At 40.0% G+C, this 26,538-nt stretch overlaps 1 protein-coding gene across 2 annotated transcripts in view; it reads right to left on the bottom strand.

The window, feature by feature from the left end:
• The window catches only part of LOC139753998 (uncharacterized), a 74,251-nt gene that overhangs the window by 18,299 nt on the left and 29,414 nt on the right, over positions 1-26,538 (bottom strand). For both annotated transcript variants that reach the window (XM_071670955.1, XM_071670964.1), the window contains exons 9-13: positions 25,285-25,459; positions 21,057-21,328; positions 18,107-18,247; positions 14,629-14,742; positions 10,561-10,702 (exon numbers count right to left, since the gene is read on the bottom strand). In XM_071670955.1, the coding sequence (XP_071527056.1) occupies positions 10,561-10,702; positions 14,629-14,742; positions 18,107-18,247; positions 21,057-21,328; positions 25,285-25,459 (844 nt within the window). The remainder of the gene's footprint in view (positions 1-10,560; positions 10,703-14,628; positions 14,743-18,106; positions 18,248-21,056; positions 21,329-25,284; positions 25,460-26,538) is intronic.

Genomic DNA, 26,538 nt, shown 5'->3' with positions numbered 1-26,538 from the left:
TACATAATCCTCCAAAATGCTGGAACAATCAGGAACATCTATAAGATCATATCAATTTGTTTAATTTGTTTATGGATGGGGTTGTTAGGGAGGTGAATGCAAGAGTTTTGGAGAGAGGGGCAAGTATGCAGTCTGTTGTGGATGATAGAGCTTGGGAAGTGAGTCAGTTGTTGTTCACTGATGATACAGTGCTGGTGGCTGATTCGGGTGAGAAACTGCAGAAGCTGGTGACTGAGTTTGGTAAAGTGTGTGAAAGAAGAAAGCTGAGAGTAAATGTGATTAAAAGCAAGGTTTTTAGGTACAGCAGGGTTGAGGGACAAGTCAACTGGGAGGTAAGTTTGAATGAAGAAAAACTGGAGGAAGTGAAGTGCTTTAGATATCTGGGAGTGGATTTGACAGCGGATGGAACCATGGAAGCGGAAGTGAATCATAGGGTGGGGGAGGGGGTGAAAGTTCTGGGAGCATTGAAAAATGTGTGGAAGGCGAGAACATTATCTCAGAAAGCAAAAATGGGTATGCTTGAAGGAATAGTGGTTCCAACAATGTTATAAGGTTGCGAGGCATGGACTATAGATAGAGTGCGGAGGAGGGTAGATGTGCTGGAAATGAGATGTATGAGGACAATATATGGAGTGAGGTGATTTGATCAAGTAAGTAATGAAAGGGTAAGAGAGATGTGTGGTAATAAAAAGAGTGTGGTTGAGAGAGCAGAAGAGGGTATTTTGAAATGGTTTGGTCACATGGAGAGAATGAGTGAGGAAAGATTGACAAAGAGGATCTAAGTGCTAGAGGTGGAGGGAATGAGGAGAAGTGGGAGACCAAATTGGAGGTGGAAAGTTGGAATGAAAGAGATTTTGAGTGATCAGAGCCTGAACATGCAGGAGGGTGAAAGGCGTGCAAGGAACAGAGTGAATTAGAACGATGTGGTATACTGGGGTCGACGTGCTGTCAATGGATTGAACCAGGGCATGTGAAGCGTCTGGGAGTAAACCATGGAAAGTTTTGTGGTGCCTGGATGTGGAAAGGGAGCTGTGGTTTCGGTGCATTATACATGGCAGCTAGAGACTGAGTGTGAACGAATGTGGCCTTTGTTGTCTTTTCCTAGTGCTACCTCGCGCACATGCGGGGGGAGGGGGTTGTCATTTCATGTGTGGCGGGGTGGCGATCGGAATGAATAAGGGTAGACAGTATGAATTATGTACATGTGTATATATATTTATGTCTGTGTGTGTATATATATGTGTACATTGAGATGCATAGGTACATATATGTGCATGTGTGGACATGTATGTATATACATGAGTATGTGGGTGGGTTTGGCCATTCTTTCGTCTGTTTCCTTGTACTACCTCACTAACGCGGGAGACAGTGACAAAGTATAATAAATAAATAAATGAAAGAACAGTCAGGATGGTACTTGAAGCACTCAAACACTCACTTCTTAGGGATGGTAAAGTGCCAATAATGGGGGAATTCAATCATACAGGGCAAAATAGGTAAATTTGGATTCTCATGGAGATAATGGGTAACAAAGACACATTTTTAGAGTGTACACTAGGATGGGAGGGACTGATACACCATCACTGCTAGATCTTATCTTCACACATACTAGCATGGATATTGAGAACATTGTATATAATATAAGAGTTGGAAAAAGGATCATGTAATGCTCAAGTATTACTGTGTAGTTATTAATAGGTAGTAGATGTTAGTACACATCCATCAACCAGAGAGGTATATCGCTGGTACTAACAGCCAGGGTATCAGGAAGGTTAGTAATGGCTGCATAAATGAGCCAGCATTTCAGTGGTTGTTAAGTTCCACTCCTCTGACCCAGGAAGATGTGTTTTTTTCTCTACATCACCCACACATGGACTGTTGGCATTCTATCAACAATCAAACAATCTCTCCCTGTCACACATAACACCTGACAACACTTAACTCACACAACTAGTTCTTTGTAACTTTGTAATTTTCCTGCAATGAGTGCTATACGCAAGCCTTGCCTTTTAGCAAAATAGTGGGAGCAATAAGTATTAGGTAGGAACATAAGGCAAGATTATTAGGGAGAAACATTTGGTAGTAATAGATGGTAGGAACTAGGTAGCACTAGGTAATAGTAAGTTGGAACATTAGGCAGGAATATTAGGAAAACATTTGGTAGAGGAAGTCGATACATACAATAGGAAGGAGCCCTTGGAAACACAGTGCTAGAGTTGCCCTGTGCCAGTGACCAGCTAAGGGTGAGGCACTAAAGGCTAAGAAGTGGCACTGAAGTACACTAATAAAGGAAACTCTTCTGCCATGGCTACCCCCTTGAGAGAGTTCCTGGAGGGAATGGGTATCAGAGATATAGAAACATAGAAAGACAGAGGACATAAAACGAGCAGAACTGAGAGAGAGAACAAAGAGATGTAATCAAAGAAACTGCACAAACCTTAATAATTTCTATGATAATGCAGATTGGTAAACTGAATTCTGAAATCAGGGCTTTGAAGTGAAATGTTCGGTAAAATTTACGTTGATAGAATTGGGGTATAGCTACCTCAAGCCTCAAATACTGAGGACATGATAAACATGGCACTCCAGCCAACCAGCAAGGTATAAGAAAGCACAGAACAAGTATAGCAGGATGAAAAAAAAAAGGAGGAACAAAGATATTTAGAAAAAAATGTTGTGGACAAGGCAGGTGAAAATAGTCTTTCCTATAAATTCATCAGGAGTCAATTGTCAATCAAGGAGAAGGAAGCTAATCAGGCTAAGGGATCCAGAAAGAAAGACTGCACAGAATGATCTAAAGATATGTGAGGAACTGAATAAAAAATTCAAAATTATTTTCATAGTGGAAGACACTATAACCCAAACATCAGCAAGATCAAATGGGAAGGAATAGGTTTTGGAAATCATTGATATATCTGGAAGATAAATTAAGAGAATATTAAAAGGACTGGACTCATTCAAGGCTCATGGTCCTATGAAATTTCAACATATGTGCTAAAGATGTGTGCAGATACACTAGATAAACCACTTGAATTACTATTCAAGATGTCACTACAAAGAGGCAGAAAAACAAGGGAATGGAAAAGGGCAAACATCATATCTACATATATGAAAGGAGACCAGGAAGAGGAATTGAACTACAGACCAGTCTCACGAACAAGTAAGGTGTAATAGGTTCTGGAAAAAAAATAATTAGAAAGCAAGTGGATGACTTTTTATGATGAAAAAAAATTCCTAAGTGAGAGACAGCATGGTTTTGGGGAAAGGAGATCAAGCAAAACTAAACTCTTAGAGTTCTATGAGAGAGTGAGCTCATTCCTGGACAAAAGGGTAGGCTGGTTGGATTGTCTGTACCTGGACAGCCATAAAGGTTTTGACACTACCACCTAAAAGGCTGATAAGAAACTGGATCACCAAGCAGGAATAGGTGGGACACTTCTACACTGGACAGAAGATTATCTCAGTGAGAGGGAACAGAGGGCACATATCTGAGGAGCCTTTTCCACATGGTTTGAGGTGACCAGCAAAGTGCCATAAGGTTCAGCTCTGTGACCATTGCTCTTCTTGATCTATATCAGTGACTTGCTTGAAGGCATGGAATCCTATCTGAAGACGTTTGCAAATGAAACAAAGGTAATGAAGGAAGTGAAAAGTGATGGGAATTGCATCAATTTACATGGGGACATGGACAGCCTCTAGAGTTGGTTTGAAACCTAGTTGATGAAATTCAACCTAGCAAATGTAAAGAAATGAGGATGGGACAAAACGAAAGACATCACAATGTGATTAATAAGCTTCAGAATTCTGTAAGTGAGAAGGACTTCAGAGTTGACATCATCTCTAAGGTGTTGCCATTGTCCAATACTAGGAAAACAGTTAAAGAAACAAACTGTCTGCTGGCAAATATCAGAATAGCTTTCAAATATAAGGATAAGGAAATATTAGGCAAGCTATATATATCCTACATAAGGCCAAAACTTGAAAGTACTACTCAGGTTTGATCACTGCACCTAAAGAAGTATAACAAAATGCATACAGATGGTACAGAGAGCAACAAAAATGATACCAGAATTAAGAAATCTGAGTTACAGGAAAAGGCTGGAGACTATAAAATCTACCTACTTTGGAAGATAAAATAGTAAGGGGTGACTTGATCACAATCTTAAAGTTTTTAAAAGAGGTCAGTGATGCAGAAAGTGAAAAGTTCTTCAAGAGATGTTTTGTACTATAGTATAAATCAAAATAGTGTAAAACTCTCTCCCCATACAGTACAAATAGGTAAAAAAGAGGTAATTATAGGGCTCTGCCTCCATTACAATAATTGTTTCATTATTTAACAGCTTAATTTCTATCCTCTTGGTCCAGAAAGGACACCAGCCATACATGTATGGGATACCATACAAGGACCCTAGCCATACTTATACAGGTTACCTCTTGTCTGTACAGCAAGAAATAAGAATAATCTGCCATATCCTTCCTTGTCTTCTAACTTTTCATGATTTTTTTTTATACAAATTCACCATTTCCCGCATTAGCAAGGTAGCATTACGAATAGCGGGCTGAGCCCCAAAGGGAAAATCCTCACTTGGCCCCCTTCTCTGTTCCTTCTTCTGGAAAAGTAAAAACTGGGGGGGAGGATTTCCAGCCCCCCCCACTTCCATCCCTTTTAGTCGCCTTCTTCAACACACAGGGAATACGTGGGAGGTATTCTTTCTCCCCTAACCCTGGGGATACTTCCTATTATGTGATAAGACAAAAATATCATTTCTACCTTTCTGATAAACACGTCCCAGCTACCCCCTAAATTCAGAGGGCTCATTCCTTTTAAGGTTAACTGAACCCCATGAGTATCAGAGGTCATACCCACAAGAACGGGGTAGGAACTTACAAAAACTTACCCTAAACACATGCCATGGGTCCAATTCATAGGGGATGGGATAAACACACACAAAGTTCACATGATGTAAAGTTAATGGTTGTGGAACAGAAAGAGTGAACCAATATCACAGTAGATGGAAAGGGATGTTTGATGAGAGGCGGTAGCAGAGGAGTTCACATAGTGAAAAAGTTGGATTACACTGGCTGAGAGAAAGCTGGAAGAAGGGACACCCAAGATATGCAAACAATTCTCCACACTGGGGCAAATGAAGCTCCTGCAAAAGTGGAACAGATGCTAAGAAGAAAATTGATGCAAAAAATATAAAACACCTGCAGCCCTTGGAAAGCAGGTTTCATAATGTTTATTATGTGGGATTTCCCAGATAAAGAGAAGAATGTTGTTATGCTCTACATGTCTATGTTATTGCAAGGTCTGGCTATGGCATTTTAGGGTATGAGTGAGATTTAGATAGAAGTATAAACTGCATTTATAGTAATGAATTTGCCCAGGTTACTATACCCTATTTTGCAGTTACATAAGTCTGAATGAAGTCAATAAATGTTTTCAGTGCAAAAAAAAGAAGTTATCAGGGAAAGGATGAGAGGGGAAAAAGAGACGAAGTACACACAGTGGACTTATCAGCATGAGTGAATGGGATAGGAGGCAGAAGAAAAAATTTACATTTATACTCACAAACAGCCTTGAAAAGACCCAGTAGTCTGTTACTGTTTGAATTCCTTTGTATTCTTTGTATCAAATATGAAAAGATAAATCAGCATTGGGCAATAAAAGAGAACCCCAACAGACAATTCCTCTTGTCAGGGTAAGCAGGAGATGTCATTTCAATGACCGGGAAGAAAACTATGCATAAGAGAACTGGGACAAGCAGAAAAAGCAGAGGAAGGAAGTTTATTAAGTAAACACTTAATCCACACTCTATCAAAACCTTTAGAGATGTATAAAGTCATAACAAAAGACACATCAAACTTCTTATGAGAGGAGGATCAGAGGTGGGTCACAAGAGAGATCATCTAAGGATCTCACACCACAAAAGCCATAATGGTGATCATAAAGATGGTGTGAACCTTATATCCAGGTGTCTCATTTTGGGATTATGATAACACAGTATCTTAACCACCCCCTAGCATGTCAAACGCTCACAACATTTTGCCTTAGGAAGAGAAAGGGTTTTTCATACCTTAAAACCTATACCTTTATCAAAATGAAAGTAAAATTCAACAATCTATGCTTACAAAACTAAATATGTACAAGGTCAATGATAATCATTATAATCATACTTGACTGCCACTTCCCACATCAGCAAGGTAGCACCAGAAAACAGACAAAGAATGGCCCATCCACTCATATACACAAATATACTTATTTAATTCATCAAACATAATCGCTGTTTCCCGTGACAGCGATGTAGTGCCAAGAAACAGACGAAGAATGGCCCATCCACTCTTATACACATAAATGTACATAAATGCCCAAATATGTACATATACATATGAACATATACTTTTTTTTTTTCTTTTTTGCTTTGTCGCTGTTTCCCGTGTTTGCGAGGTAGCACAAGGAAACAGACGAAAGAAATGGCCCAACCCACCCCCATACACATGTATATACATACACGTCCACACATGCAAATATATATACCTATACATCTCATGTACACATATATACACACACACAGACATATACATATATACACATGTACATAATTCATACTGTCTGCCTTTATTTATTCCCATCATCACCTCACCACACATGGAATAACATCCCCCTCCCCCTCATGTGTACGAGGTAGCGCTAGGAAAAGACAACAAAGGCCACATTCGTTCACACCCAGTCTCTAGCTGTCATGTAATAATGCCCGAAACCACAGCTCCCTTTCCACATCAAGGCCCCACAGAACTTTCCATAATTTACTCCAGACACTTCACATGCCCTGATTCAATCCATTGACAGCACATCGACCCCGGTATACCACATCGATCCAATTCACTCTATTCCTTGCACGCCTTTCACCCTCCTACATGTTCAGGCCCCGATCACTCAAAATCTTTTTCACTCCATCTTTCCACCTCCAATTTGGTCTCCCACTTCTCCTCGTTCCCTCCACCTCTGACACATATATCCTCTTGGTCAATCTTTCCTCACTCATTCTCTCCATGTGCCCAAACCATTTCAAAACACCCTCTTCTGCTCTCTCAACCAAGCTCTTTTTATTTCCACAAATCTCTCTTACCCTTACATTACTTACTCGATCAAACCACCTCACACCACATATTGCCCTCAAACATCTCATTTCCAGCACATCCACCCTCCTGCGCACAACTCTATCCATAGCCCATGCCTCGCAACCATACAACATTGTTGGAACCACTATTCCTTCAAACATACCCATTTTTGCTTTCCGAGATAACGTTCTCGACTTACAAACATTCTTCAAGGCTCCCAGGACTTTCGCCCCCTCCCCCACCCTATGATTCACTTCCGCTTCTATGGTTCCATCCGCTGCCAGATCCGCTCCCAGATATCTAAAACACTTTACCTCCTCCAGTTTTTCTCCATTCAAACTTACCTCCCAATTTACTTGACCCTTAACCCTACTGCACCTAATAACCTTGCTCTTATTCACATTTACTCTTAACTTTCTTCTTTCACACATTCTACCAAACTCAGTCACCAGCTTCTGCAGTTTCTCACATGAATCAGCCACTAGCGCTGTATCATCAGCGAACAGCAACTTACTTCCCAAGCTCTCTCATCCCCAACAGACTTCATACTTGCCCCTCTTTCCAAAACTCTTGCATTCACCTCCCTAACAACCCCATCCATAAACAAATTAAACAACCATGGAGACATCACACACCCCTGCCGCAAACCTACATTCACTGAGAACCAATCACTTTCCTCTCTTCCTACACGTACACATGCCTTACATCCCGATAAAATCTTTTCACTGCTTCTAACAACTTGCCTCCCACACCATATACTCTTTGTACCTCCCACAGAGCATCTCTATCAACTCTATCATATGCCTTCTCCAGATCCATAAATGCTACATACAAATCTATTTGCTTTTCTAAGTATTTCTAACATACATTCTTCAGAGCAAACACCTGATCCACACATCCTCTACCATTTCTGAAACCACACTGCTCTTCCCCAATCTGATGCTCTGTACATGCCTTCACCCTCTCAATCAATACCCTCCCATATAATTTACCAGGAATACTCAACAAACTTATACCTCTGTAATTTGAGCACTCACTCTCATCCCCTTTACCTTTGTACAATGGCACTATGCAAGCATTCGGCCAATCCTCAGGCACCTCACCATGAATCCTACATACATTAAATAACCTTACCAACCAGTCAACAATACAGTCACCCCCTTTTTTAATAAATTCCATTGCAATACCATCCATACCTGTTGCCTTGTCGGCTTTCATCTTCCACAAAGCTTTTACTACCTCTTTTCTGTTTACCAAATCATTTTCCCTAAACCTCTCACTTTGAACACCACCTCAACCAAAACACCCTATATCTGCCACTCCATCATCAAACACATTCAACAAACCTTCAAAATACTCACTCCATCTCCTTTTCACATCACCACTACTTGTTATCACCTCTCCATTAGCCCCCTTCACTGAAGTTCCCATTTGCTCCCTTGTCTTACGCACTTTATTTACCTCCTTCCAGAACATCTTTTTATTCTCCCTAAAATTTAATGATACTCTCTCACCCCAACTCTCATTTGCCCTTTTTTTCACCTCTTGCACCTTTCTCTTGACCTCCTGTCTCTTTCTTTTATACATCTCCCACTCATTTGCATTTTTTCCCTGCAAAAATCATCCAAATGCCTCTCTCTTCTCTTTCACTAATAATCTTACTTCTTCATCCCACCACTCACTACCCTTTCTAATCAACCCACCTCCCACGCTTCTCATGCCACAAGCATCTTTTGCGCAAGCCATCACTGCTTCCCTAAATACATCCCATTCCTCCCCCACTGGGGCCCCTTACCTCCTTTGTTCTCACCTTTTTCCATTCTGTACTCAGTCTCTCCTGATACTTCCTCACACAAGTCTCCTTCCCAAGCTCACTTACTCTCACCACCCTCTTCACCCCAACATTCTCTCTTCTTTTCTGAAAACCCATACAAATCTTCACCTTCGCCTCCACAAGATAATGATCAGACATCCCTCCAGTTGCACCTCTCAGCACATTAACATCCAAAAGTCTCTCTTTCACGCGCCTGTCAATTAACACGTAATCCAATAACGCTCTCTGGCCATCTCTCCTACTTACATACGTATCCTTATGTATATCTCGCTTTTTAAACCAGGTATTCCCAATCACCAGTCCTCTTTCAGCACATAAATCTACAAGCTCTTCACCATTTCCATTTACAACACTGAACACCCCACGTAAACCAATTATTCCCTCAACTGCCACATTACTCACCTTTGCATTCAAATCACCCATCACTATAACCCAGTCTTGTGCATCAAAACCACTTACACACTCATTCAGCTGCTCCCAAAACACTTGCCTCTCATGATCTTTCTTCTCATGCCCAGGTGCATATGCACCAATAATCACCCATCTCTCTCCATCAACTTTCAGTTTTACCCATATTAGTCTAGAATTTACTTTCTTACACTCTATCACATACTATCATATACATACATATAAATACACATACACAGACATATGTATAAATTCACAAGTATATATTCATACTTGCCTGTCTTCATCCATTCCTGTCCCTACCCCGCCCCACACGAAATAGCATTGCTGTCCCCTGCTCAGTGCGGAAGCGCAAGGAAGACAGACAAAAAAGGTCACATTCATTCATACTCAGTCTCTAGCTGTCATGTGTAATGCACTGAAACCACAGCCTCCAATCCACATCCAGGCACCACAGACCTTTCCATGGTATATCCCTGATGTTTCACATGCCCTGGTTCAGTCCATTGACAGCACGTTGACCTCAGTATACCACATCACTCCAATTCACTCCATTTCTTGCATGCCTCTCACCCTCCTGCATGTTCAGGTCCCAATCACTCAAAATCTCTTTCACTCCATCCTTCCACCTCCAATCTGGTCTCCCACTTCTTGTTTCCTCCACTTCTGACACATATATCCTCTTTGTCAACCTTTCCTCATTCATTCTCTCCATATGTCCAAACCATTTCAACACACCCTCTTCTACTCTCTCAACCACACTCTCTCTGTTGCTACACATCTCTCTTACCGTTTCATTACTTACTTGATCAAACCATCTCACACCACATATTGTCCTTAAACATTTCATTTCCAACACATCCACCCTCTGCTGTACTAACCAATCTTTAACAATACTACCAAGCACCAATAACACTACCTCTAGCTAATGAGGTCAAAATAAATACATCTTCCAATAATGCATGCACATTATGTGCTAGTGCGATGTTCCCTAAACATATATACATACAGTATCAATTTGTAGCTGATCTACTGACTGCCTCTGCATACCCAGATTTTCACTCAAATAATGCCTTGCTTATGTGGACTCATTTGTTCAAGTGTTACCTCTAAATGAGTAAGATGTGAGAAGTCAAAACATGAATAATAATCAAATTTAGATCTATCTTCTTGTCTACACAATAATATAAACACACCTGATCCTTTACTGCTTCTGATGCACTTTTTGATCTCAGTTTTGGATCATTTACAATCAACATCTCCCCATCCAAATAATAAGGCTGACCATCTAAAGCCATCTGTGCTTCTTCTGCAGTCTTGAAATAAACAAAATAAAATCTGAAATCCAAGAAAAAAATTTTGAGTCTTACTGCAAAAGTGGAGATACACAACCGTCTATTCACCTAAATCATAAAAAAATATTTTGTGCATGCATGAAAGAACAGTCATGGTGAATTCCCTCCAAAATTATCCATTACCAACTCTCTACTAAATTCAGTGTTAAAAACAATAGTAGCAAAGGAAACTTTTCATTGTGTTTTAAGGCTTAAGACGTTATCAATAAACTTAGCAAAAAATTTCAGTCAACAAATGGAGGCTTTTATGAAGAGATGCAAAGAGAAATTGGGTGAAAAGTGGCATGAGATGAGAGCACACAAAACTACATGTGTGGGTTAGGAGTAGAAGGTACTCAGGGAAGCTTTGCTTACATGTGCAGGTAAAATGTGTAGTATGTAGACATTTGAAAAAGGGTAGAGGGGACCAATTTCTATGAGTCCTCATGTTACCCAGAACCTTTCTAAAGGTTACTACAACTGAGAACTGTGCTACTGTCAGTAGCAGGTAAATGTTGTCTCCTTTGAATTAAGACGTTCTTCGATGAGACTGTATCCCCAGTGATACAGTCTCACCAAAGGTGAATTTTCACTAGCAGTGTAACCTTAAACAGGCAAAATCCAATAACATGTACATACATACATCCCTGCGTGCTGTAAAAGACAGCTAAAGGGGGAAAGAGCAGGAGGCTGGAAATCCTCCCCTCCACTTTTTACTTTTCCAAAATGAATCAAAGAAAAGGGGTCCAAGTGAAAACGTTTCCATCTAAGGCTCAGTCCTCTTTTCTCAATGTTACCTCGCTAACATGGGAAATGGCGAATATGGTGGTACTGCAGATGAATTTATTAAGAATGGGGGTGACTGTTGTTGACTGGTTGGTAAGGATTGGCAGAATGCATGCATAGTGCCATTGTACAGAGGCAAAGGGGATAAAGGTGAATGTTCAAACTACAGAGGCACAAGTTTGTTGAGTATTCCTGGGAAATTGTATTGGAGGGTATTGATTGAGAGGGTAAAGGCATGTGCAGAGCATCAGATTGGGGAAGAGCAACGTGGTTTCAGAAGTGGTAGAGGATGTGTGGGTCAGGTGTTTGCTTTGAAGAATGTGTGTGAGAAATACTTAGAAAAACAGATGGATTTGTATGTAGCATTTATGGATCTGGAAAGGCATATGATAGGGTTAATAGAGGTGCTTTGGGGAAGGTCTTAAGGCTATATGGTGTGGGAGGTGAGCTGCCAGAAGCAGTGAAAAGTTTTTACCAAGGATGTAAGGCATGTGTACGAGTAGGGAGAGAGGAGAGTAACTGGTTCCCAGAGAAGGTTGGTCTGCAGCAGGGTGTGATGTCCCTATGGTTGTTTAATTTGTCTATGGGTGGGGTGGTTAGGGAGGTGAATGCATGAGTTTTGGAGAGAGGGACAAGTGTGCAGTCTATTGTGGATGAGAGGGCCTGGGAAGTGAGTCAGTTGTTGTTCGCCGATGATAGAGCTCTGGTGGCTGATTCGAGTGAGAAACTGCAGAAGTTGGTGACTGAGTTTGGAAAAGTGTGTGAAAGGATAGAGTTGGGAGTAAATGTGAATAAGAGCAAGTTCATTAGATTCAGTAAGGTTGAGGCACAGGTAAATCGGGATGCAAGTTTGAATGGAGAAAAATTGGAGGAAGTGAAGTGTTTTAGATATCTGGGAGTGGACTTAATAGTGAATGGAACCATGGAAGCAGAAGTGAGTCTCAGGGTGGGGAAGGGGGCAAAGGTTCTGGAAGCAATGAAAAATGTATGGAAGGAAAGAACGTTATCTCATAAAGCAAAAATGGGTATGTCTGAAGGAATAGTAGTTCCAACAATACTACATGGTTGCGAGGCATGGGATATACATAGGGTTGTACGGAGGAGGATGGATGTGTTGCAAATGAATCGTTTGAGGACGATATGTGGTGTGAGGTGGTTTTATTGAGTTAGTAATGAAAGGGTAGGAGATACGTGTGGAAATAAAAAGAGTGTGGTAGAGAGAGCAGAAAAGGGCGAGTTGAAATGGTTTGGGCATATGGAGAGAATGAGTGAAGAAAGAATGACAAAGAGGATACATGTGTCAGAGGTGGAGGGAACAAGAAGTGGGAGACCAAACTGGAGGTGGAAGGATGGATAGAAAAGGATTTTGAGCAATCGGGGCCTGAAAATACAGGAGGGTGAGACGCTTGCAAGGAATAAAGTGAACTTGGAATGGTGTGATATACTGGGGTCGATGTGCTGTCAATGGACTGAACCAGGGCATGTGAAACGTCTGGGGTAATCCATGGAAAGGGCTGAGGGGCCTGGATGTGGATTGGGAGCTGTGGTTTCAGTGCATTACACATGACAGCTAGAGAATGGATGTAAGTGAATGTGGCCTTTCTTTATATGTCTCCTAGCACTACCTAACTGATGTAGGGGGTAAGGATGCTGTTTCCTGTAGGGTGGGTTGGTGCTGGGAATGTATGAAGGCGAGCAAGTATGAATATGAATATGGAAAAAGAAGATAGATCCATGATGTTTGATGTTGCCTTATTCACCTAATTTAAGATGCTGAGGAATTCTTGTCCAAATCTGGTACTCAAAAGTGCTAAGAGGACATTTTAGTTGCTTTTGAGTTAATGTCATTGGTGTGAGGAGTGAATGTCAAGTGTGACGCCTGGAATGGTTGTTGTTTTTGTCAGTGGGAGTGACTGCCCATTCAACATGACTGGAGGCTGTAAGTTGGATTCATGTCAGCCTGGGGTTAAGAGAGTGAGTGAAGACTTCTGTGAAGGTGCCGACATTCCATTATTGGTGAACTATTGTTCCAACTGTGTAATGTAATGTTACACGTTTGATATTGCTACCGTGGTGTCAGAGTGTTGTGATTTGATGGTGATGTCATTTGCATATGAAAGAACCTTCATGGTGAGGTATGCCTGAAGTAGTGGGAGGTCCTGTAGGAAGGGACTGAAGAGAGCTGGAGAAACAACTGCTCCTTAGGAACTCCACATTAGAATTTAAGTAGTTTAAGGTGAAGTCAGTGTGAGTAATTCTGGCATGGCAGTGAGCTATAAAACAGACCCATCTAACTATCTATATCTCTGGTGCCTGTTCCTAACTGGAACTCCCTCAAGGGGGTGGACACAAAACAGTCTCTATAACTAGTAAACTCAAGTGCCACTTCTTAGATTCTAGAGCCTCACCCTTAACAGGCCACTGGCAAAGGGCAACTCCAGTGCAGTGCTTGCAGAGGCTCCTACCTAATGTTCCCACCAACTAATTCTACACGTTTCTATTTAACCCACCTACCAAAATGATCCGACCAATTACTTCTATCTATTGCTCCTAAAATTTTCATAAAAGGCTGTGCTAGCGCACAGTACTCACTGCAGGAAAATCTAGAGTTACAAAGAATGAGTTCTGTTAGTTGTGTTGTTGTGTTATGCATGTATAATGAGGAGAGATTGTGTACTTGTAGACTGAATGCCAGTAGTCCACATGTGGGTAAGGCAGAAGAAAGACAGCTAACTGAGTCAGAGGAATGCAACTCGACAAACACTGAAGTGCTGACTCACTATGCAGCCATCACTAACACTCCCGATATCCAGGTGGGTAGTACTGGCAATATACCTCCCTGGTCATTGGCTGCCTACAAACTCCAACCTACAAAATGACCTAACACTTTTGTTATTATTATGGCAGGTGGTGTCAAGGATTTTTCATGTAGGGATGTGTTAAAGGAGAATGTCAATTGTTTTGCTGATGTCTAGTGCCACTAGTAATGAGTGGGAAAGAGGGATGTTTTTGCTTATCTTCTGATTCTGGTTATATATAATGGCAGATATAGACAGATACAGAGATATAAAAAACGTAAAAAAGTGACATAAAAAAGAAAAAATATTAGCATCATTAGTAAGAAAAAGAGTCAGTCATTTATACCTTTTAGTATTATATGGGCCACCAGATGATCTGCGATTGATTTTCTCCGCTGTGGGGAACAGAGCCTCTAGTTTCTTCTTATCAACATTTGAGCTCATGTTTCCAACATAGATCCTGAAGTGGAGAAAATTACATTAACTAATATTTATCACTTCAAAACAGTCTTATTAGGAAAAAGGATGTGCAAATGTGTATAGAATGAAGTATCTCTAAATGACCTCCCTTAAGGATAGAGGACAACCTGACATTTACATTCTTGCCTCGTCCCCACAGAATGTAACATGGTGTCTCTGAATGGAAAGATAATTGTTTGATGGTTAGGTTCATGACTCTCCCAATAGGGTCTAATTTGACACCATGTTCATTACAAAGGAGAAGTAGAGTTCTTCAAAGATTACATATAAACACACTAACTGATCTCCCCTAAAGAGAGGAGACAACGTGTCAATTATATTCTTGTCTTGTCCACACAGAATGCAACAAGATACCTCTGGATGGAAAGATAAATGCTTGATTGTTTGGTTCGTGACTCTTCCAACAAGATCTACCTGACACAAAGTTCATTACAAAGGAGAACTACAAGAAGCACTAAGATTAGATATGTCATTAGACACTTTCAGCAAGCTCCTGAACAAACTCTGACAGGATGAGACTTCAAACATCAATCAGCCTATGTTTCCATTCCTCATCCAACTCAGCCAACTGTGAAGGTCAGAGCAGTCTAAAGGGCAAGTACAACCTTTCTTCTGAATGGACCATTCTGATGAAAGTTCCAAAAAGATTGAGAATTCTCAATATGCAAAAAATCCTAAATGTGGTGGATGGAAGGTCTAAAAGTTATGAATGTCCCTTTCAGTGATATGGACATCAATCTATACAATATACAGTAGGATGCTAAGAATACCACTCTATACATGCAATTTCCTACCACATAGGCTCCTTCCTCCAAAGTGTATGTTTCCCAGAGACTTTCAAAATTTTGATGTCAGAATAGCAACCTTTTTTTTCTCTCTCTCTCTTTTGGCTCCCCTTCCTCCAAAGTGTATTTTCCCAGAGACTTTCAAAACCTTGATTTCAGAATAGCAACCTTTTTTTCTCTCTCTTTTGGCTCCAGTAAAGAGAGACAAGTACTGGGGCTTCTTAGACAGCCAAATGTCAAATTTATGTCCAAAAGAAAGAACCCAAAGGCTCTAAAAAAAGAATATCAAAGAGGAGAGTTCCTCCCTCATGTATCTACAAGACATGACACATGACTATGAAACCCAAGCTAGGAGTAACTAAAAAATTTATGATAAACCCCTTATCGTGTACTTTTTCATAACATCTGCATGCGTGTTGGGGCACAGTACAACAGGAACACCAGTTTATCTCAATATTCCCTAATGATGATTCAGTGACATGAAGTGATCTTGTCTGATGCTTCTAAAAGGGACTAGATCCCATCATGCATTATCATGTACACTGTAAGCTTGAGGCACTGTGGTAGAATCCTGCTCTAAGTGGCCCTAGATATTGCTTGGACTGGTCTATCATCACCAAAAAGCTCAACCAGAATATCATCAGCATACTATCTGGGACACAGGGACTTTTCAGAAACAAAGTTGGCTAACAATTATCTCATGTCCACGATCAACAACCAAGGGAATGACGGAATCCTGTTTATCAAGATCTTAACTGTGCACCAGAAGCTCTAGGCTGTGTGTGTCCTGGGTTGTCTGATGCATAAAAGCTCAAGTAAAAAGTGAAAAATCCTAGAAGGGATAGAATACTCCAGAAGTGAACCACTGCTTAAAAGGGCTACATAAGATATTTCTCTACATGTCAGAAGACCCTAATAACCCTTTAGACTCAGCTCCCATCTCAAAAATCCTAAAGTCACTATTGGGGAAAACAAGACAATCTCAACAGACACAAACAATTCAAGAAAGGTACAAAAACCAAATAAAGGTGCCATAGAAATTAAATTCCTCTGTATAGACTCTTGGCCCTGCTAAGGGTTATAATGTTCCTGCCCTATAAAGGGCTCTGGTTGCTCTGTTATGAAGCAATGGTCAAGGAGTGAGACTCCCAGATTAGAGGGTCAAATGATTCCATACCATCCAAGGTAACCTGGGGGATGATCTTTGTCCACAAGACACTCCCAGTAGCTCTTAATCCTGTGGGAAGAATGTTCCTATGGAAAAGAAAACTCCCTTCACCTCAGAATAGAGTTACAGCAACCTCCTGTCCACTAAAATGCAGTTAAGGTCATTCAAGCAAGACCAAACCAGTGTAAGCTTGACTGACTGACATTCAATCCTGATTGGCAAAACAATGGATCTCGTTTCAGTGTCATAACTCCGGGATGACACCATTCTAGTCCATATCTCTATTCACTCCCCTAAAAGTGGCCTATACACTAAAAGCTTCCCATGGAATAAAAACAACCTATCCAGGCTCCAAGCAGAAGTGGAATGGGGGGGGGGGGTAGAAATGTCACCCTCCACTATAAAAAAGGGAAACAATTCTAAAAAGATTTTGAGTGATCGGGGCCTGAACATGCAGGAGGGTGAAAGGCGGGCAAGGAATAGAGTGAATTGGATCGATGTGGTATACCGGGGTCGACGTGCTGTCAATGGATTGAATCAGGGCATGTGAAGCATCTGGGGTGAACCATGGAAAGTTCTGTGGGGCCTGGATGTGGAAAGGGAGCTGTGGTTTCGGGCATTATTGCATAACAGCTGGAGGCTGAGTGTAAGCAAATGGGGCCTTTGTTGTCTTTTCCTGGCGCTGCCTCGCGCACATGAGGGGGGAGGGGGATGTTATTCCGTGTGTGGCGGGGTGGTGATGGGGGTGAGTAGGGGCAGACAGTGTGAATTGTGTGCATGTGTGTATATGTGTGTGTCTGTGTGTGTATATATGTGGGTACGTTGGGATGTGTATGTTTGCATGTGTGGACGTGTGTGTGTGCATGTGTGTGGGGGTGGGTTGGCCATTTCTTTCGTCTGTTTCTGGCGCTACCTCGCAGGCGTGGGAGACAGCGACAAAGCAAAATGATAATAATAATAATACTTACATATGACTATAATGCAATAGAAAAAAAGAATAACACTTCAGTGCATATACTACACCCTAAGTGAAGTGAATCAAAAAAGAATATTTATATATAGTAGGAAAGTCTGTAGTGTCCAAGAACCCAGAGAATTATGAGGAAGCCTGAGTAGTTGGGGTGAAGATATTATCACCAAGTGGAAGGAACTGATTAACAGTAGAACCAGACCGAGTTAAAGGCCACAACTGTTGAATAAGCTGTTAGCATGGGGTGAGAGGCATTTACTTCAGCAGAAAAATGGTTGAGATTTCTAAACCTTATAGATCTTAGAGATTTTCTCAAAGCCTGTCAGGCAACCTGGCTCCTGAGAGAAATCATTTACTGTAACATTTCTCTTGACCAACAGAAAGTAATAGGACTGTAATAATTGTGTGCAAGCACACTTACGGGTGAAGATCCTTTTTAGTTGCCTGTACAGCTCTGTTCACTTCTGAAATACTGACTGGCTCTCCATCAACTTGAAAGTTCTTCACTTCATCTTTCAATGTACTAGCTGCAGTTTCTGATTTACAGCAGACAGTAATATACCTGAAATACGAAATATACATATACATATCCATATATATCTGAACTATGTAAACTATTTACCGCTATACTCAAGAATCAAATCCCAAACAATCCATGCGGTAGCCAATTTTCCTAACCCCTAAGCCACACTGAGCTTAAAACAGCATCTCCTCACCGATCAACAGATCTTGCTGATGCATCACACATCCTTTACAAGTTGAAAATATTACCACTCACACTCTGAACAAGGAAGTAGGCTTTTTAATTGACTCCTAAGGCACTACATTAATGTGTACATGTCTTAACCACGTAACATACACATGATATCAGATGTAAACTATTTACCACTATAACCAAATCGAAGCCCAAACCATTTGTGTAGCAACCAGGTTGCCATGGTGGTTACATCGGAGATGTTGTTTAAAGCTCATTCTGGCCTCAGACTTAGGCTACCTGGCTACCACACAGATGGTACAGGGTTCAAATCTAAGGTATAGTAGTAAAGAGTTTATGTCAGATATCATTAGTACATTATATAGTTAAGATATATACACATTAAAGTAGTGCCTTGGGAGTTAATCAAAAGGTCTTTCTTCCTTATCCAGAACATGAGCAGCAGTACTGCCACCTCATAAAGATGTGTGACACATCAGCAAGATCTGTGAATCAGTGAGAGGTTACAAAGAAGTTGTTTTAAGCTCATCATGGCCTGGGGGTTAAATACTGCTTCCCTAAATAGCTCCCATTCCTCACCTACTACCCAAGTTCTGCTTACTCTCACCTTTTACTATTCTTCACCCAATTTATCCTGCCACCTCTTCACAAAAGAACCTCTTCCAAGCTCACTCACTTTCACCACCCTCTTCCAACCCATATCCTTTCACCCTGGCCTCCACCACTGGGTGATCAGATATCATACCAGCTGCCTCTCTCAGCACTTGCACTTCCAAGTCTCTCATTTGCATGCCTACCAATTAGTACATAATCTAACAACGCCCACTTACCATATACCCTACTCATCCACATCCACTTAAGCATGTCCCCTGTTTTAAACTAGGTATTCCCAATCACCAGTCCTTTTTCAGCACATAACTCCACATGCTGCTCACCAGTATCATTCACAATGGGTATCCCATACCCCACAATCATATCCTTAACTGCCACATCACCCAATCTTGCATTCAAACCACTAATCATTAATGCTTAATCCCTTGCATCAAATATACTAACAAACTCACTAAGCTACCCCAAAACATCTGTCTCTCTTCATTCCTCTCATTACTAGTTGCATAAGCTCTAACAATCATCCACCTTTCATAATCCACTTTCATTTCTACCCACATCAGCCTAGGGCTTACTTCCTTATACTCTTTCACACATCCCCTTCCTTAGCTCTCACCCTCACTCACACTAACCCCTGGCTTTACCCCTGTGACATTCTTAAACCATTCTCTTCCCCATGAGGTTTATTTCCACTCAAACCTAGAACAAGTACATTCCTTTAAAAAACATGCTATCTATCCCTTTTTCTCATCCTGTCCACATCACATATAAAAATCTTCTTTTTTAAAATCTGCCAAGTCAAACCTCAATTTTTTATGGCAATTCAATGTAACCTAATTCTAGAGTATTTAAAATCCCAAACTTCACAACTTAAGGTGTCATAACTCAAGGCCTCCTGGTATTTGCATTTTGTATGAGAGTCGTGCCAAAGATGATGGAAGAGGAATTTACCACATAAAACTTTCAATACATGGCCAAAGTAAGAAAAAGACTATGTAAACATGCAAAAATAAATGTGTAACTTGTAGCACAACTAAATCTTTTCACAAAAGCTCTTGTTTTCCCACATACCAAGGTAGTACCAGGATCAGACGAAGAATGGCATCATTTTCTCTCATCTACCCTCTAACTGTCATGTATAATACACCAAAAACAGTACCCTAACCATAGCCATGCCACACAGACCTTTCCATGGCTTCTACTGACCACTTCATATGCCTGCATACCACAGTGCTCTGATTTGCTCTATTCCATGCATGCCTCTACTGCTAAATATAGAAAAATGAATATTTGCTACTTCTATTAACCCGTAAAGAATCAAAAAGTGTAAAAAAAAAGGCATATAGTGTGTATTAAAAGGTGCAGATGAAGTAAGTTAAGCCATGAATCACTGTCAACATGCAACGACAGTTTCCTGCCCATGTATGAAGAGGCCACCACTTTCTAGAGGCATACCATGTATCATGTCACCTGTAACTCCAATTAGCCTACAGAAAAATTTTCCATCTCTATAAAGCAGACTTACCTGTTACCCAGTTAGTGTTGGTTACTGCTTTATCACACAGATAAGTATGGTGGCAAATGAGTGAATGTCAAAATCTACAACATCTAGAAAAAGTTCACTAGTCATTTTTTGTTGATCTATAACTCTTATAGCAGTTCAATAATACTTAAAAGCTCATGTGTAGTAACAAGTTATTTTTAGTCACCAACTTATCACAGCACTCATGAGGGCAGCAAGAGAACCATGTTTAAATATCTCTAAAGCGCTAGAAAAGGTTAATTTCTGTTACTTCTTTTTTGATCATTTGATACAGCATTACTTTATATGTTCACATTGAATATCTTGAAGTCTGCTACCTTTGTTTATTTGTGGAAGAAAGCCTATTTCACCTGTCCAGTGATATTTGTTTGTTATAGTGGGGATCCTAATAATATTTGTTTCTTATAGTGGAGACCCTAGAACTTATAAACCATGCTACATTAAAGGAAAGAATAAAGTTATAGATGGGTGGGTGGAATATGCACAAACAACATGACACATTACCTGTTGATATTGATTTCATCAGCAGTTTTCTTCAATGATTCCAGTAACTTAACGACCTCTGGATCTCTCAATGAGAATGAGGCATTTGTCTTTGAAAGAATTACCAATAAATTCCATCGAAGAATGAGAGGTCTATCATCATTATATGTCAGTTTTGTTTTTTTGTTTGATAGCTGTTCAGTAACTCTATAAACCTGAGGAACTTCTTCATTCAATGATGCTTGAGACTCCCATTTCCTCTTTGTTGATTCATTTAGGGACCCTCTGCCTGTCTGTCAATGAAAGACATGGCTGTCAAATGCAACTTCACTTTATCAAAAGACAAAAGACACAGTGGAAAAGGGAGTATACATACAAAATGTCTACTGGCTAAGAAAATCTGGGGTACATCCTGACAAGCTACAAAGAGGCATCTTGTTTTCTATTCATTACCATCTTTTTGGCTCTTCTTTCTTGCCTCCATGTATTTCCTTTTATACACCATACTTCCTCTCTCACTTTAACTCAACTCATTTTCTTATTATGCTTACTGTTAGTTTCTTTAATAATTCAACCTAGATCATCATTATATTGTGTAGTGTTTTCTGCACTACAGTAACTTTATGCTAAACCTTTCTCCAGCTGCAATTATACAACTGTGACCAATTTCATGACACAACACAGAAAGAATAGAGTGAATATAGCAAAAACTGAGCAACTAGTTAGAAAAGATGGAAAGTACTTCTATGGTAAGAGATTGGGGAAAAAATGGGACACATAAGTGATGAAAGAGTACAGTATACACCTATTCCCTGCTAAACAGTCTAAATATGTTCCTGAAAAGTTGACCGTTAAGTGAAATTCCAGAAAGTGAGACCAATTTCCAATAGACAACCATTATATAACTGGAGATGCATTTCTACAGAAAAAAAACTTGGCTCAAAGACATGAAAAGAAAATTAAGAATGTAAAATTTTTTTCTAAACATATCAATGATATCAATTCCATATTTTCATAAAACAATTTCTTTACCTAAGTGACTCACGTGCTTCAACAAGATAGCATCAGGAATATAGAAACAATGCTGTCATTTGCATACAATCACTCTGATGATGTATGTATGATGCAACAAAACCAGTGCCTATCATCCAAAGACTACTCCATGGTTTACCACAACTACTTCACATGACCAAGTTAAAAAAACTGATAATGTCACCTCAACAGATTTTTCTCATTCTGTCTCATGTATGCCTCTCACCTCCTGCATGTTTAGGCCCCAATACCCTAAAGCCTCCTTAACTCCATCCTTCCATGTCCTCAATCTCTCTATTCCCCTTCCTCCCTCCATGACTGACATGTAGGATCAATTATTTCCTCTTTCTTAATTATCTATCCGTATCTCTGACGCCTGTTCCAACAAGAATTCCCTCAGAGGAGTGGCCATGGCAATAAAGTCTCCATAACTAATGAACTCCACTGCCACTTCTTATCCTTTAGTGCCTCACCCTTAACAGGCCACTGGCAGAGTGCGGCTCTAGCGCAGAGTTTGCAGAGGCTCCTACCTAATGTTTCTACTGACTACTCCCACCTAATCCTCCTACCAACTACTTCAACTTAATGTTTCTGTCTAAATGTTCTTACCTACTACTTCTATCTACTGCTCCTGCCATTTTTCAAAAAGTCAGGGTTAGCACATAGTGCTCACCACAGGAAAATCTGTACGAGTTAAGTGTTATGTATAACAAGGAGAGATTGTATGTTTGTGAACAGAATGCCAGTAATCCACATGTGGGTGGGGCAGAAAGAAGACAGCTACCTGGGTCAAAGCAGTTGCCCCTTGTATACCACACAACCCTAATTTACTTTATCCTGTGCATATCTTTTATCCTCCCACACATTCAGGCCTTGAACACTCAAAATCTTTTTCACTCCATCCTTCCATCTAAGGTTGTCTTACCAACACCATAATGCTACCTCAAATGAGGCAGCATCATGAACAACTTCAGAAAATCACAACCAATAAAAAGCCACCACTTATCATCACTGAGACATTCCTATGGACCACTGCGACCAGTTTAGCTAAATTGAAAACAGCACAAAAATCAGAAACATAACAGCTAATCCTGAAAAAGAAAACTGTGACTAAAAACTACAAACTGAATATCAAAAATTCCAACTTTAAGGTCCTGCTTCAAGTACAAAAATGATTAAAAACTGTACAATGCTAACCAAATAAAATGTAAATATTTGGTGATATACATGTCTAAAAAGCTAAGTTCAAAAAGTAATTATATGGTACTTATCCTTGGGGATACAGGAGAAAAAATACTTCCCACGTACTCCCTGCGTGTCGTAAAAGGAGACTAAAAGGGAAAGGAGTGAAGGGCTAGAAATTCTCCCCTCCAGTCTCTACTTTTCCAAAAGAAGGAACAGAGAAGGGGGCCAAGAGAGGCTTTTCCCTCTTAAGCCCAGTCCTCAGTTCTTAACGCTACCTCACTAGCATGGGAAATGGCAAATATGTATGAGAAAAAAATGATAAAGATATGAGAGCAAATCTAAAATCTTTATATAGCATTAGTAGTAAAATGTTTGGGGAAGTTCCTGCATTTGCTACTTTGTTTTACAAACAGACATCAACATAAAGATACAAAATATCAGTAGAGAAAAATTTAACAAACAAAACACAAGACTTAATGGCACTTCCCACATTCAATGCACATCGACATGCAGAATGATGTATAATATCAAAAAATCTAAGAAGTGAGAGACCTAACCTGAACAGTTCTCTCCATATGGCCAAACCATTCCAACACATCCTGGTCAGCTCTCTCAACAAACTATTCTTTCTACCATACCTCTCTCTTACAATGCCATTCCATAAACAATCAGTCCAACCTACACGGGCACTGGTGCTGATGCTGAGACCTCAATGGACTAGACTGCCGAGAAGAATTTGACGCTTGTATCACCTAAAAGGCAGATTAAGAAGCTAGATCCAAAAAGGAATAAGGGGACACTCCTTCAGTAGATAAAAGATAACCTTTGTGGAAAGGAACAAAGAGTAGCCTTCTCAAAATGGATTGAGGTCTCTAACAGATTTCATACTTAATTTCATGTCTTTGTCCCCTGGCTGTTCTATCTCTACATCTTCTGAAGCAATGTTAACTGTTTACATCATCATTCCATTCTAAAATCTTGAAGGTTGTGATCAGATAATCACTCACTCTTCTTTCTTCAAGAAAATGACAAATTTAAGGCCTCACTTAACTAAATTCTGATACCATCTCTGCCACTCTCTTCTGAACCTTTTCTATTAGTTATCTAAGCTTCTTTAGGTGTGATGAGCAAACCTGGGAAGCATACTCCAGTTATGGCCTTATGTATGAGGTGAACATCTTGCTAAATGTTTCCTTAGCCATGAACTTGAATGCAATTCTAATATTTACTAACAGACAGTTGGTCTCCTTAACTATTCACCTAAGGAAAGCCTAAGGAAAGACTCTAGCAAGAGGTTAGGGAAGATGTTGACTCTATACCAATTTTTTTGCCACAATCCAACCTCATTACTTTACATTTACTCAAGCTGAACTTTATCAGCCACATTTCAAGCCAACTCTAGAGATTTTCAAGGTCCCCTTGTAGATTGATGCAATCTTCTATGCTTTCCTTTTCCCCATCATCCTTTGTATCATCTGCAAACATCTTCAGGTAGGAGTAATACCTTCTGGCTAGTCATTCACATAGATCAAAAAGAGCAATAATCCTATAACAGAACCACAGGGTTCTATTCTAGGATCATTACTGTACTGAAACAACGGGACAGTAATGTACTTAAACAATGGGACAATGATTTCATTCTTTAAAAACTGATCATGCAGGGAGATGTCATTAAGTTATTAACAGGGAAGAAGAGGTGATGCAAGTACCTAATCTGCCTCATTACACTAGTAACAGGCAACAGTACATTATACATACAATAATTAAAGTAATTATAATATTGTATACGCAAAACATAAAAACTTATATTAAGAATGTACCAGAAGAAAGTAAGCATAGTACAGTACCAACCCTATAAAGAAAGTCGAGTAGATGTCTGAAGGAAACACTGGATCGACCTAAGATTGAAAATTCTGCACAAGTGGCTGAAGAAGACAACAACATTGTGAATCAAGCAAGATACATGATGATTGCAATGTGCCAAACCTGCCTCACATTTTCAAAAAACAGAGTACTGTATTACTATACATACTTTATTGGCAGAGAGTGTTTCTGGTGTTCCACCAAGGGTCTTATCCCGCTCCCTTTGTTTCTTTGGTCCCTGTCCTGGAATATTCACAACTGCCTCAATACCATTGATATACCATGGTTTTTTATCTAATGCCTCCTGAATATCTCCTGAAGTCTTAAAGTAAACAAAGCAGTATCTGAAAAAAAAAAAGCTTTTCTAATAACATAACTCTAAAGAAATGTGAAACAGTATCCCTGATTAATAATCATAACTTTAAGACCACCTTGATGTATGGGAGTGATATATGGCTATAAAATAAAATGCAGATTGCAAGCACATACTATCTGGATAGATTTTCTAAAACTGGGATAAAGCCCAAGAGAAATAGTAGAATGAGAGATATGGAGGGTATAAGATGAGGAACACAGAAATAACTGATTATCTACTTATCACAAAGCCTTCAATGCCAGCACATACTATCTGGATAGATTTTCTAAAACTGGGATAAAGCCCAAGAGAAATAGTAGAATGAGAGATATGGAGGGTATAAGATAAGGAACACAGAAATAACTGATTATCTACTTATCACAAAGCCTTCAATGCCAGCAACCATCATCAAATGTTCTCATACAGGCAGGCAGGCAGTATCATGTGATGTTCACTTTTTAAATTCCCAGCTAATTCGTGGTGATATTTAGTGCCTATCAGGGTCTCTTCCATCACTTGGCAGAAGCAGGAAGAAATTCTGCACCCATCAGTACCGCTTCAATCAACATTGTAGATACGGGTCTCTCAACTTCTCAGGTCAAGCATACATGGACCCAACACAAAATATGAAATCTTTACTATTATCATTAGTATAATATAATCCTAAAGACCCCTCTTCAGAGGTTTATCAAGACGGCACTAAAATCAATAGCAGGGAAAGGATGAAATCCTTTGGAATGAGAATTTCTTCAACCATATTGTACTCTGATGATACAATCTCACAGAAGGTGACATTCCACCTGCAGTGTAAATACCAGTAGGTGGAGTCCAATAATGTCTAAAAAGATTGTTAAATGACCTGAGCGATGAGGAGGGACGCTTATGAAGTACCAACTCAAGGGAAAGTGAAGAAGAATAAAAGGTGAAAGGTCACAAAAGAAGCAACAAAGAAAGTGGTTCCGTGGGAATGAGGGAAGGCTGGCCAGCTTTTGTATGGGTATGTGGAACAGAGCTTGTGATGGCTGTGCTTAATCTTCATCAATATAATCTGAGGGAAATAGTGTACTT

This window comes from Panulirus ornatus, chromosome 2 (assembly GCF_036320965.1).
Source record: "Panulirus ornatus isolate Po-2019 chromosome 2, ASM3632096v1, whole genome shotgun sequence".
Lineage (NCBI taxonomy): Eukaryota > Metazoa > Arthropoda > Malacostraca > Decapoda > Palinuridae > Panulirus > Panulirus ornatus.
Note: the sequence above shows the minus strand (reverse complement) of the source record. Positions and strands in the feature narration are given on the sequence as shown.